This window comes from Ixodes scapularis, unplaced genomic scaffold, assembly GCF_016920785.2.
Source record: "Ixodes scapularis isolate PalLabHiFi unplaced genomic scaffold, ASM1692078v2 PGA_scaffold6__148_contigs__length_123643588, whole genome shotgun sequence".
NCBI lineage: Eukaryota > Metazoa > Arthropoda > Arachnida > Ixodida > Ixodidae > Ixodes > Ixodes scapularis.
The window spans coordinates 82,056,693-82,071,528 of NW_024609881.1; the positions used below are offsets into that span (position 1 = coordinate 82,056,693).

The 14,836-nt window shown below is 45.6% G+C and overlaps 1 protein-coding gene across 2 annotated transcripts in view; it reads right to left on the reverse strand.

The window, feature by feature from the left end:
* LOC8036862 overlaps nt 1–14,548 on the reverse strand; it is a 55,997-nt gene extending 41,449 nt beyond the window's left edge. For both annotated transcript variants that reach the window (XM_040502245.2, XM_029994611.4), the window contains exon 1: nt 14,197–14,548. In XM_040502245.2, coding sequence (XP_040358179.1) covers nt 14,197–14,227 — 31 coding nt within the window. In that variant the 5' untranslated portion in view covers nt 14,228–14,548. The remainder of the gene's footprint in view (nt 1–14,196) is intronic.
* Between the last annotated feature and the right edge of the window lie 288 nt (nt 14,549–14,836).

A 14,836-nucleotide genomic window follows, 5' to 3' on the forward strand; every position in this document is an offset into this window, starting at 1 on the left:
GCAGATTCGCACTATACAATGCAGAATAGAAATCGAACGGTACTTGCCGAGGTTATTGCACTCTCCAATGTTCAATAAAGGGTTTACTTGAGCACTCTTCTAATCACCCGGAATCGTTCCACGAGAAATAAACCCGTGCATTTGACATATGGAGGAGCCTATGGTTGCTGGGGATAAAATCTCTACTCAAGCCTTCTACACCGATGCCATCTATGTCAGGAGCCTTGTTTGATTGAAAGCCGAGGAAACATCTGAATCTAGAGACGCCGTCAAATATAGAGCATCGTCACGGGCTACTCCGAGGATGTATTCAGCGAGGAACTAATTAAAATCCTCAACTATACTCCGTTTCACCTTATGTTGTACCGCAGCGAAGGCTAGAAGCGCGAGCTCATAGCGTTGGCAAGCTGCCCTTGGTGCACGAGAGCTTGTGCCGCCGAGATGTTCCCTAGAGCAAGGAGCCCGCGCAAGTAGCCTTTTTTTTGCGGTACAACACAAGGTGAAACAGAGTATAGTTTTGGTGTATTGAAAGTTTTCTCAAGTTTGTCATCAATATTTTAGTGCTCTTGACTCGTAGTTTATTAACCATGCAAACACCATATCTTTGACATATTTGATTGTGCTTTTAAAAGACCTGTCCTGGAGGTATTTTCTGTTTGCTGAACGTATAAGCGCGTTTACAGAATAGAGCGTACTGCGGAATTTTATGTTCAACTGGGCATTTTTAGGAAAAAAAAATAATGCTAATGCTGCTGATGGTGATGCTGCTACTGCTGCTGATGGTGATGGTGCTGCTGCTGATCATAATGGTGTGCCGGTCTATCTTATGGCGAATTCGCGTGGTCATTTCCCGGCAAAATATTTTGCCATATCTCCGCCAAGGGCGTTCGCGTGGTCAAAGGCTGGCGAGTGCGCGCCGTTCGGGTGGCAGTTCTCAGGCGTGTGCTGGCAATTTACCGGCACAATTTTTGCCCGAGCTCCAAGAGGTCGGGCAGCTTGTCTGCCAGACTGTATCCGGTATCGTCATATCTGAATCGGGAAAGGGAACCAAACGAAACAATGGTCGCCGAGCGCGTGTTCTAGTAGAAAACGAAGCCACTGAGACAGACACCCCTCTGTCATAGCCTCCTCTATACGGAGAAAGCCTGGCACATCGACGACGGAGCCATAGAGCGCGCGGCCGCAGGAAAAGGGAGAGGAGGAGCGCGCCGAACGGTGACCAATATGGTAGCGCAGAGCAGAAAGGGCAGACCTAGACAGCGAGCGCTTGGGTCATGAGCGGCCGCTCCCCGAACCACGCTTGTTTTTGTGTTTTCGTCACCGTCGTTTTCGTAGTCCGTGAGAAACGGGCGCGGCGATTCGAAAGGGCGCAGGGAGAAACGGGAAAGGGTGGACGTTGAGTTTCTCCTCTCCACGATAGCGACAAGAAAAGAGAAAAAAAAAAAGATTGTTTCTGCGTTTGGCCGCTCGCTCTTTTGTGGCGCTAGTGGGCAAGGTTCTCTCCGCTCCCGTTTCTCCGCCCGTCCTTTCCCATTTACGGCGGCCGTCTTTTCACGCGATGCGCCAGGCTTTCTCCGTATAGAGGAGGCTATGCCTCTGTGGTCCGAGAAAGACAGAAAAAACAATGGAGATAAAGATAAAATATTTTAAAGGAAGCTTCCGCAAGATTAGTTTCCTATGGGACACAGCGTGTTAATACACCGCTGTAAAAAATGTATTGATAGTGCTGCAGCTCGACACTTGAACGCGCATTACTATTTTAGAGGGCTGGGTCAAATCAAAATGCTGAGGATTCCAGCAAAAAGGTAATAACAAGAAAATGGAATATAAAATGGCAACGCTGGTGAGCCTTCTAAGATCCTTGTAAGATGGCAACAGTTCCTCGAGAATCTAAACAAAATATATGACAATTTGTTTACCCAGATCTCAGAGTCCGAATATATGTTGCTGATGCCTAGAGCGTGCCTATTGTATCATAAAATAATCGTGGAAGAAGTTAACGAAGTTCACGAGCGACCCAGTCAGACGAAAACGCCAGTAACAGGCGCTTTGTGTTCGGGTGGAGAGGGTCACGTGGTGCGCCGCTGGCGCGGTTTTCGTTGCCTGTGCCGCCGGCGTGAGCTCGCCGGCGATTGACCACCCGAATTCGCCATTAGGTTGGGAATAAACGATTGGAAGTAGGGCATCGGCCGCCGCCATATCTCTGCTCGTGCGGGCAAGTGGGTGCAATTACAAGCTTGCCAAAACTACGTTCACACGCACACTGCACATGCTTGCACGCGTGGGGTACCAGTGAGACGCCAGTCGCGACGATGTCAGAACGCCGAACTCTCATTGGCTGATTGAAAACAAACAGTGGGTAGACCTCGAGGCATCTGGCATTGAGGTCTACCAAATATTTTTTCAATCAAAACCAATGAGAGTTCGGCGTCGTTCTTAAGTCGCCACAACTCCCACGCAACAAGCAGACGACTCCCTCTCCGGATAGCCACGGTTCGCGCCACCGAGTTGTATGGACGAAGGCGTACGGAGGTTTACGACTGGTGTTTTATTGTACATATACGGAGCGCAAGGTCGTGTGCTTGTTTTGCAGGGGTTTAGTGACCTCACAGCGCCAAGCTCTGATTGGTTCTGAATCAAGGATAGTGAGTATGCCTCAAGGCAGCTTCCTCTGAGGTGTGAGCCGCTATCCTTCAATCAGAGCCGTTCAGAGTCACCGTAACTCGTGCACAGGAAGCAGACGACTCGCTCTCCGCATTGTCTATAAAAACAGAATACGCCATTTGCAAAAAGTCCCTAGCTTGGAGCTTGGGATCTTTTCAAATGGTCTATTTTGTTTTGAGGAAAAAGTGAACCATTCGACGAGGGATACACGTACAAAGTGCCGTTTGTTTTAAATTCTTGCTTAAAACAATAACTGCTTCAGCGTGCGTAACTACAAACGCTACACGTCCCCGGTGCATGGCAATTTATGCAACATGTCTATTCGTATGAATATATAGATCATTTATGCCCTCAGAAACACCAAAAAATATGATATTATTTTTCAGCATTCCCGATGTAGACGTCGATTTAAGAAATTGCAATTGTGTTTTAGTGGGCATGGTGTATTGCGTTTGTCAACACACCCAGAAAGGAGTTGAAGAAGGGTTCAGAGCGATTTTAACGTCTACAGTATGAGGCCTTCCTTGCTTTTACAGTGATAGTTGTTACGTGGGCGCTTTCCGCCACGGGAAATTCCGTCCGTTGTAGTTGTAGTTGTCGATGTTGAAAATGCCGATGTTGTAGTCATAGTAGGGTGTATAGAGCGTTCGTCGTGGATGTTCCTGTTCCCAAATTCCCAAATCTTGGGAAAAGATCGCCCGCCTCACGCGGAAATCGATCCTAGGTCCGCTGGGTGTAAAGCGGGTGCGTCACCACTAATTTATTCCACAGCTTTGACTGGGCTGCCTAAATGTCCTCCTGTTAGGGTGGTGCATTCTTTTGTAGTACCCGATGCCGACAGCACGCGCTCTCGAGAAAAATACAAAGCAACAGCCGATAACAAAATGCCGCCGTAGCACTGTCAATGCCAAGAGCTCGATGTCGGGAGACGATCTTTCACGCGCTCCAAAACAAAAACAAGGAAGGAAGAAGAAACAAAACCGTTTAGTTCAAACTGGTCAGATATAATCACCCCAAGCAAAGCGCACATGAAGGATATAGCTTTGACAATTTTCTTCATACACAATATTTGTGGACCAAATATGTGCGTATGAGTCTCGTGCGATGCCCGCTAGACGGCCAATTCTGCTGCGACTTGGCGATAAAACATTTTTCCTCATTCTTAATTAATTATACATTTATTCAAAATTAATTTCTGAAAAAAAAAAAAAAAAAGCTTTGACTGGGTGACGCAAGTTGCCGCCCGATTAACAGAGTTCAAACGCCTGCGCATTACGCTCGCTAGTGGATTTCTGAACCGCCAGAAGCCAGTGATATTCCATGCAGGGAATTTTCCCTTTTTTAGAAAATTTTTAGTCTCAATTTTGGTGAAATGAAAAATGGGAATTTTAACGCGATTGCAGGTAATTTTAAAGATTCACGAGGGAATTCGGGAAAAGAAGGAAACTTTCGACATAAATATTTAAAATAGAAATCGTCTTGTGGTCCAAAAGTTTCAAGAAGAGAAAGTAAGAAAGTCACGGTGTATAGGAAGGAGAGTTGTCTGAACGACTCCTAGGCGCAGCGATAAGGTCATGAGAAGTAACATTTGCTTCTCTTTAAACATGCTATATAGTTCACGCGGCTTTTGTGGAAAACGGCCGCAAAGTGGCCTGCGTGAGCACATAAATCAGCTGCTGCGAAAATAAAGGAACAAAAGACTGTAGGGAAGCATGCAGGGGTATTTCAAACTTTTGTAGGGAAGAAGTACTTCAAATAGGGACTTTTTCTAGCCAAGAAAGGGAATTCTTGGACGTAGTATGGAATTAACATCATTGCACCAAGCGGCAAACCCGCTGAAGCTTGACTAGAGTACGGCGCAAAGTGACAGACGCTTGCGTCTAGAAAGCGCATCGCACACTTGCGCCGAGCCCGACCGCGTGCGAGGGTTGCTATGGCAACAGGTGAGTCGGCTCCAACAAAACCGGTTGTTGCCATGGCAACAGCCGACGCGGCTGTTGCCATAGCAACCCCTAAAAGGATTATCGTCGCAAGCCGCTGCAGTCGCACTCGGTCGGGACTCACGCCAGTGTGTGAACCGTCCTTAAAGGGATTGTCCGGTCAAATTTTGTATTCGAGAAAACAATTGAATATCATTGTTATTGCCTCGAGACGCATCGTACGTGTAATATCTGAATTTTATATGCACCTCTGTGTGAGTAATTGAATTTATACTCCTCCAATCGCATTCTAGCGTAAACGCTGCTTTCGTTGGCAACATTGAAGCTCTGACGTCACAAAACACAAAGCGAGCATTTTTCTCTCCTCGTTTGCCTGCGAGTGAACGCCTCAGCGTGCTTTGTTTTCGTTGTTGTGCTCGACTTGTTTCGTGGTTGGGTGAGATTTTTGTTGCGCGGTTGGGTGCCACAACCACCGGGCAGCACATGCGAGCCAAGACATGACGTTCCGCACTTTTCCGCGAGACGTGCAGTGACGAGCAAAGTGGATCGTCGTCGTGCGTAGGGACTGGGTTCCCGTCAAGATCGAGATCCCGCTTCTGCAGCAATCGTCTCACAGAAGAAAGCTACGAGCTGAGCTCTAAGCGGACAGAAGGCTTGTAAGCTAAGGTATGATGCTATGCCAACGATATTAAAGTACGTCCACCCCCCCCCCCCCCCCCCCCCCCCCCCCCCCCAAATCGGATCAATCAATTTAGGTCTGTTCGATTCGCCTGAACTGGCTCAACTAGTTCAGCAGTGCAGGAACTGGTGCATTCGATTCAACCGGAAGTTGCACGACCGTTGCACTGGCGCGTTCGATTCATCCCAGTTTCTGAACGAGTTCAGACCCAGTTCCTCAACAATCTTGCATCGGCTCCGTGCAGAAACAGACGACAAGAGCAGAAGGCGATAGCAGACGACACTCCTCGTCCGTCTCTGCTTGCGGTGCCATTTTTCGCAGCTCTTGCTCAAATGTCTGCAATGTTTAACAATAACGCTGATACGGAGGTTGCATTTCCTCTCATTTATGGTAATAACGTACCCGCGGACGCGGTGGACGCGGAATTGAGATCGTAACCGAGGGTAGGAATTTGCTTGATTATGATATTCTGAAAGCGTTTTAGGCACCTCCTCGCGTAGGTTTGGCTCCCTGCGGTGAGTATTGAAATATTTGCTCACGTAAATTGTTTCTTTTTGATGCTATCTGGGGATCCACAGTGTTGATATTCTTACTTACAAACACGGGAAAGTTATTGCCCTCTTGATAGTCCCCGCCTTCAGTTGCTCTTGGATGCATACTGACGACTCCGATACATTGCAGAGGTTTGGGATTTAGTGCGTTGGCACTCGCATGTCCCCGTAGCTGAGCATAATACTGCATGCTTTGTCCGCTGGTATCCGTGGACGACCACTAACGGGCCCGGTGAAAACGCCGAGAATCGTCATTTTTGCCGATTCTCGCTTCAACGTGACGCCAAAGTTACGGTCGATAACTGTCTTGGCCAAGACGCTATCGTCAGGCCTTCGTCTTAGGAGGTGACCGGTATACCGATCCCGCGCTGCCGCCAGTGACTCCCGACGCAAAATCATCCTGATGCCGCGAACCTATCGTCGAAGTGCAAAGATTCCCTTTGAGGGGCATTTGCCGCTACCTTCTAGACTTGTAATCGACTATAGTTCAGAACTCCCCGGCCGAATCGAACAGACCTTGATTATGCAGCGAAACCGAAACCAACGGCTAGGCCATCTCGAAATGATACCAGAAGTTGTATTTAGCACGCGTGCAGCCCGATATGTGTGACCCGCGTGTGAAAATGGAGCGTGACTACGATTCACCAAACTCGTCCAAGTCAAGTGGCGACATGCATTTCAACAGTTCGCCGTTTCGTTTGCCTTCGACCCGCGGACATCACCTCTGAGGCAATGACCCGCAGCCTCATCACCGATCCAGTGGATCCGCCGAAATGTGTACCCAGATGCTGCTTCGTGTACCGCTTCAGAGGCGAAATCTGCACCTTTTGCTTTGCAAGCGCCCCTAGTTCGATCGGCGTTCGTCTCAGTTGTGTTTGCGCGAAACGGCATACGTTTGCTCGAAGCTCATGGCTGTGTGCGAGTAATATCCTGCTAAAAAGCGTGACTTCTTTTGCACGTGCTTGGGAACTGCATTAAAAGAACCGTATTCCAGTAGGGTACTGCCTAGGAGGCTATATAATTCGAAACAAAATACAAGACATCCATCGACCAACGCTTGTTATCCCGACCATCCGACAAACCTTTGCGTTTTGTGACGTCACGCAGCACCTACGGATGTCAGCCATTGACACTGGCGAAATTCGGGGTGCAGTTTCGCACATATCCTCATGAAAGGTTTAATTAATAACGGGAGATCATATATCAAAATAAAAATGACGTTTGTCTATATGAACGCTCCCTCGACGTAACGAGCGCAAGAACTTAAGTACTTCCGGTTTCGACCGGACAATCCCTTTAAATCGCTCCTTTAGCGTCGCCACGTGCTTGCGTCACACTTGTTGTGAGACGCTGGAAGACGCGCTGGCAGCGACGCTGACGCGTCTCGCCGTTCGTCGCAGGCAGTCGCAGGCAGAACGGTGCTTGCACGGGAGAACGAAGCCAATTGGGACTTCGCCGTCAAGATCCCATTGTGCGTGAACGCGATGCCCATGTATGTCCAACGACTTCGCCGTGACTTGTCGAAGCTATCGCTGTGACTGTACTGTGAATTTATTTATTTGTTTATTTGAAAATACTGCGGGCCTTTCTCAGGCCCGGTCAGGTTACAGGCAACAATACACAATAGCACCATATACAACGCTAAAAGAAGAAAGAAACGACAGTACATAAATGCATAACGACGGAGAACATAGTACATTAAAAATTCAATCAAGCAATGACACAGAAATTAAACACTTACAGTTTTCATCTCATTCAGCAAAGGGTACTTACAGAAATACATGCTTTCATCAGATTACATTCAGTGAATGCTGATACGAAAAAGGTGAATTTTTAGGACATCCTACATGTTAAAATCAATGACATTTTGGCTATAAGATTTCCTAAAAGTGCTTAGTCAAGCCATCTACGAACGAGTGCGTTCCGAAAATTTTGATTAATTCCTCCGGCAACAAATTCCAATCTTCAATGCTATGAACAAAGAACGAATAGTTGAACGTGTCATTATGGCTGATGTACGGTTTTATCATTTCACTGTGGTTAGTTCGATTCGAGTGACTATGCGGTTTCCTCAAATAATTATCTGCTTTCATTTTAAGGTGACCATGATGAAGTTGATGTATGAATTTTAAGCGAGCGATGATCCGTCTAACATTAAGACTTTGCATTTTCGATTGCTCAAGCAAATTTGGACCATGCACTCCGCGCGCCTATATTTTGAAAAAAAAAAAAAAAAAAAAATCTTAAACCCCAGTTTTGAATTTTTTCTAAACCGCACGAAAGATATAGTTGGTGAGCGTCCCAAATGATGCTTGCGTATTCTAACGTAGGCCGAATTAATGTCTTATAGGCGGTTAATTTGCATTCTAGTGTTGTATTTTTGAACTGCCTCCTCAGAAAGATCATTTTTCGGCGAGCAATATCGCACATGCGCGTCCCTTTTTAACATGCGCGTCCCTTTTTAAGTCCTGTGTTATCTCAACTCCTAGGTATTTAACTTTGTTTTAATTAGGGGGGTGGAACAAATCTCACACTGAAATTCAAGAATTTCTTTTTTGTGGGTTATTGTCATTGCTACCGATTTCTGGTAATTAATATTCAGTCCCCATTCCAGACACCATTTTGATAAAGCATGTAATGACGAATTGAAATTTTCTTGATCGTTCTGCTCAGTTACATTAGAGCATAAGACGCAGTCGTACGCGAAAAGTCTGACCTTTGTTGATGGGTGAACATTATTGCCTATGTCGTTCACATAGGCGGTGGCATGTGTACCACAGGACTGCTTAATATATTTTTTATAAAGGACATTGACCTCACTATGTGCTGACTAGTGGAACAACTAACTATCTTGTTTTTATTCTCATTTTGCTTTTAGAGCTCCCTTTAGCTAAGAAGTCAAGACTGATCTTTTTTTAATACTTCCGACTAGAATCATGAAATCTTCAGATAGTCTTCATCCAAGGACCTCAATTGTTGATTGTACGTGTTAGGGCTTTGTCTACACTAGCCAAACAAATTGTTAGGTAACTTAAAAGGCGCTTTCTCCCGGCGACAACGAACAACCCTTGACATTGCCGTTTGTTTGGAAACTTTGTGTTTCGAGGTGTCGATGCTCACGGGGTATAAACAAAGTTGCTGAAAGAGGTTATATGTTCCCAGGCAGGTGTTTGTTGTGCGGTGGCATGTGTGTAGCTTAGAGCGATCGTGCTGTAGGTTCTGACATAATCAGTTTGAATGTTGTCCTTATCTGTCCCGATGTGAACGGGCGCTGGACCAGTGAAGGAAAAGTAACCAACACAAAAGAACCCTCCCCCCCCCCCCCCCCCACACACACACACACACAAACCGGACTGACGGTCTAACAAACGTAGAGAGCGCGTTTTGTGCCGCCGGTCCTGCTTCCACGTGGCCGAGGCGCGAAGCTACCGACTCGATTCCCTCGAAAGAAGGAGGGTATGGCGCATGCGCCTCGCGCGCCTCAGCCACTAGGAGGCAGAACCGCTAACGCAAACTTGCGCCCTAAAAAAAAAAAAAAAAAAAAGTTTAGTAAAATTCAGTTACTTTTTTTTTTTTTCTTTTTTCAAACGCCGTACAATGCTGCATCTGCCTTATATCTGTCTAAAACAAGTTGATATAGTACAGGTTTTGATGATGCTCAGCAGGTTTTTATTCGGAACCACATATTTATCTTCACTGACTAAAGCGTTTATTGGTAAATTTTATCTATTTGTTTATTTAGCTAATTGTTTTTGAAATGCCTGACGTCTGCGGTGGCTGTCAGTTTGTTCACGGAAAGAGTTAATTTTTTTTAAACACTATTTTTTAGTGATTTCTGAATATCTTCTTTGAAACATCCGGTATACACGCCAACGCGCGGAGCTAACGTAGCGCCTTTGCGGTGGCGCTGCTATCGGCAGTGCGCATGTGCAGTCGCTTTACTTCACTGGAATCTGGCTTCTGCGCCACGCGCTATGCCCGCTCCTCGTGTAAGCATTTTTCTTTTTGGAAGCAGCGCGTTGTTATGTAGTGCACACAAATGTAGCACATTCTTCGGTGCTTTTGCAATTCACGTAAATGGTCTGTTCATCTGAATATCTGGATTATGTATGCCCTCAGAAACACACACACACAAACACACACACACACACACACACACACACACACACACACACACACACACACACACACACAAACACACACACACACACACACACACACACACACACACACACAAAAACATGTTGTTTAAAATTAAAAGAAACAAAATATTTCGATGTAGAGGTCGCTTTGAGGAATTGAAATTGTTCGATGATCATTTTGTATGATGTTTCGTCGGCAAACCCAGAAAGAAGTTGACAACCAGTCAGAAAACGTTTAATGCCATAAAAGAAGAAAAGTAAAACAAAAAAAAAAAAGGAAGAAAAGAGGGAAGGGGGTTTGAGGGAGTGCGCCGGTGATATTAAGATCTGGACGCTGGCACTAAGGAAAGGTTACTAAATCTAAATGAATATGACCAGCTTGGCCTCAAAGATAAAATCCAGGAGTCCTTTCAAGACTCTTCGTCTGTCACTCTCGGAGTCTGGTGGATGTGTCAACGCCTTCATAGACGCGATGTCTGTTGGTCGACGTTTTGCCCCCGTGTCTTTGCACTTTGGACACTCCCACACCAAGCGAAAAATGTCTGCCTTGACGCCGATGTTGCACTTAAAGCAAGTTCCGGATCTTTTTCTTTGGCTCCAAGATGGGAGCTGGGAGCATTGCATCTTTCTTTCTTTTTTTTTTATTCGTTGCTAAAAAGAACAGTGATCTCAACACACACTCAACACTTTTTTTTTCTGTTTGTACGGTGTAAGGTCGGTTGCCTTTGAGGTGCGGCGACACTGGTTCGCGCTTTAAATGAGAAATGTAGCCAGTGCAGTGCCGCAGCTAGCCTGAGGTCTTTGACGCGCATCACAGAATAGTGCTACCTAACCGCACGCCGGTATACCATGCTCGTCCAGATCCAAGCGGGCAGGGGTGGGGCGTCGAGTGGCCGTAGGTGAGGACTGAATTCAGGATCCCTGGGTTCTGCTTCTGAAGATGCGAACTTTTTCTCCCCCCCCCCCCCCTCCCCCCTTCTTTTAAGGGAGTTCTACAATGATCTCATGCTGCGCTGACTATAATGTCGCCGCCCGGCCTTACAGCTCAGAATTCAAGACTGTCACTTTTACATCTCGCGACGGGAATTTGAAGTCTTCAAATGGTCGTCATTCGAGAACCTCGGCTGTCGACTGTAAGCGTGTTGGGGCGTTGTTCGCACCAGCCGAACAAATTGCTCGGCAACTTAACAAAAGCCGCTTTTTCCCGGCGACAACGAACGATCCTCGACAGTGCCGTTTGTCCGAGAATTTGCTCTTTTCAGATGTCGACGTTCGTGGGTGTAAACAGAGTTAGCGAACGAGGTGATAGGTTCGCCGGCAGCGTATGTTGTGTGGTGGTACGTGCAATGACGCCAGACTTGTATCGCACTCATTACGAGTAATCGAATCACTGCCGAGACCGGTTATAACGAAGTCAACGAAAATCAGAAATCACTTCGATATATTCGCTATTTCGTTATAACCGACTTCGGTTATAACCAAGTGCAAGAGAGAATGGGAAATCGTGATCGCTTCGCTGTAGCCGCCATTTCGTTATAACCGATCTCGACGGTACTTGTACCGTCGAGATCGGTTGTACCGTCGAGACTTATAGAGTAATTTTGTAAACATTTGAACATATTTATTGGGGAATATTGTCAAAAGTGATCCGATTACTTTTGGAAGTACTAAAATTTCACGTAACCGTCACCATTTTCCCCCCTCCTTTCTGACAGCGCCCTTTGTGCAAGTTTCCTAGGAAGGAATCGTCAAACCAAGTTTACTACAGGAGGCTGGGCTGCCAAAGGTTTTGGACTAAGAAAGATGAGTAGGTGGTTTATAGTCCTGGTGATTCTAGTCCAATAACGGAAAGCAATAGAGACCCGTCTTCAAACCAACAGAAAAATTTGTCGATTTGAAAATCCGGAGAAATTGGAAAAGTAACGGTCACCTTTTCAAGTAACGGTCGAGTACTTTTGCTTCTCAAGGAGTCGAGGAATTTTTAATGAATATTTTTTAACCGGGGGAATTGTAATCGTAATCGATTTCTTTTTTTTTGGAACGTGTACAAGAGTGCTTACAGCTAAGGCGATTGTGCTGTAGATTCCGACATAACATCAGTCCAAATCTTGTTTTTTTCTGTCCCGATGTGAATAGGTGCTAAACCGACGCGCACTCATGTGTGCAATCAAGCCTAAGAAACACAGGATGGCGATTCTTCTTCTTCTCCCGCTTCTTCTGCTTTTTATTAGTTCTCAGCCGTTGGGATTGCGGAATTGCACCATGGAGACCGCCAAAGAGGAATTACCAAGCAAGAAGCGTCGACGTAGATAAAACAACAACAACAACCCGAGTATACCAAATAAAAAGAAACATGGTTCTTCGAAATAGCGCCTCGCGTATAAAGTTCGTCAAAATTCCCATACACGGGGGAAGAAACAAGCAAACAAAAAAACATGCCGATCATTTTCGGGGTATATGTATTGATCTCTTATTGTAGCATTAGAATTCAATAGACGTTTTCTGAACCCGGACCTGAATAGATTGATCATCGTGAAGATTTATATTGTTCAAATGATCGTTGCGGAAATTTTCGGTCGCAGATTTCTCGAAAAGAGGAGCGGCAGGTTAGAGACCTTCCGTCGATCGGAATGCGAAAGGTCTATGCTCCGTTTCAATTCAATCCAATTCAACGTTTATTTGATAAAATGAGTGAGTGAAATGTGAGTGCCACATGACCTTCGGAGAGGTGGGAAGTGACACGTGAAGCGAGTAGTCACGTGGCACTATTAGCAGCGCTGGGTTTGCTGGGATGCAGAGTGCAGTAGCAATACACACATTGTCACATCAAGCCATAGGCAGGCGATCCTTTTCATAAATAAACACACGCGCCCTATCAATCAGGGACCACAGTTCAGTCACGTCCTACTGCTTTTTTTATGTCACACAATAAACAAAGCAAATATGGAAGCTTACACGCACCAGAAACAAGCCTTGCGCACAATCGAAGAAGTACCTGACCGAAATTACGTTTAAAAAACACAAAGCATAAACTATTTAAAATGTAAAAAAAAAAAAGTTCAATCCCTAGAATGAAACGAAGTCTTAAGCAACTGAATTATATTTAGATAGAGCACCAATACAATGTTGGAGCACACACGCACGCGCACACACAGACACACATAAACGCCCACCGCACACGCGCGCACTCACAGATACGCAAGTGTGCAATACACAAACACACACGTAAACACAATCTACCCACGACATGTAAGTCGAAGATCGAAAAAAAAAATTTTGTTAATACAAATCTAAAAAAAAAAAGAAAAAAAAAAAAAAGCCTGAAGGTATATATATATATTTGCAGCATAAAGAATGACTGTTTTTGTTTTCGATGCGCCGACATCGCCCTTCCTTTTGTGGAGTGCGGTTCTTTATGAACACTTTGATGCCATATTTATGTCAACCTCGTAACATATTCGTTGCGTACTTGAACATTTGCCTTCGCCGAGTGCGCGAGGTGGTGGAGAAGGGATGAAACGCTCGCCGAAGCTGACACTTCCGTGAGCGTTTCATCGCCTATTCGTGACAGCCCCCAGACAACTTGTTGACTGAATCACTAGTTTTGAACTTTAAACTGCCTGTCAAATCTCTGGACAAAAAAAGGGCGAAACAGACGAGTGGACATAGTGTCATGTGTAGCCACTTCTTAGACTTCTTCGTATTTGTTTCTCGTTGCCTCAAGTGAAGACATTTACACTGTCTTGCCTCATCTGAAAACATTTACGTGATGTGCGTGCGCGCGCATAACATGTTTGTGCGCGTGGAGATTCAAATGAAAAATTCACGCATTAATTTACTTTATTATACGTATATCTGTGGCACCACATCGAGCTTGGCCAGCCTCTATAGCTAAATCCGGCAGGTTAGGTTCAATTAGGCTTTTTAGGTCGGGTTGTATTAACGTAGGCCAGGTTAAGTTGGATTTGGTTGGTTAAGTTATTTTGGGTTAGGTTAAGTTAGTTTAGATCAGGTTAGGTTAGGTTAGATTAGGTTATATTAGTTGGGTTTGGTTAGGATAGCTTATGTTAGGTTAGATTAGCTTAGGTAGGCTCGGTTAAGCTAGCTGGGTTAGGTTAGGTTAGTCAGAACACTCATAGAAATGGTGAAGTAACCGTTATGGGCGAACCTATAATCCTCAATAAAGCGCCCCAAGCAAGAAACAAAAAAAAGGAACTTACCCGCCATCTTACGAGGGGAATCGCCTGGCATATCCAACGGTACTCCTCTGGATGAATTCCACTGGGTCACGTGGTGCTTTTTTGATGCTGCATTCTTCGGACGGCGGTGAGATCGCAGAATACTCTTCCACAAATCGAGACACACAATCAAATAAGAAATATATGCCCGGAATCGGCACCGTTGTGTTGTCCTAGGTTTGTAGCAACACCTCCGGATTCCGTGGACCTAGTTTCGTTTGCGGAGATCTTGCACGAAACGAAAAGAACGTCGGTTATTTCTTTATCGTCTGCTAAACAACAACAAAAAAAAGTGTGGAGCTCCGTGCCGTACCGTCTGCAACGCGATGCAGCACTGGCGTCGTCTGCTGAGCACACTCGCTCGCTACGTTTGCAGACGAACTGTGAAACAATCCCGGAAAAAAAAAAAGAAAAAAAGAAAAAAGAATACAATTCCCGTCATCTGCTGAACAAACTGCGAGCTTTGTGACGGCCGTTGCAGCTTGGAAAAAACGTTTTCGGTGTTTCCCGATTGGTTTCTGCTCGCCACGTGACTTCCTATTCCGTCGAGCCAGCTGCGGAGGGGTGCATCCGTTTTGCGTCATCGGAAAGGAGTTACGTCACCAAAAGCGGTGCGCCGCTT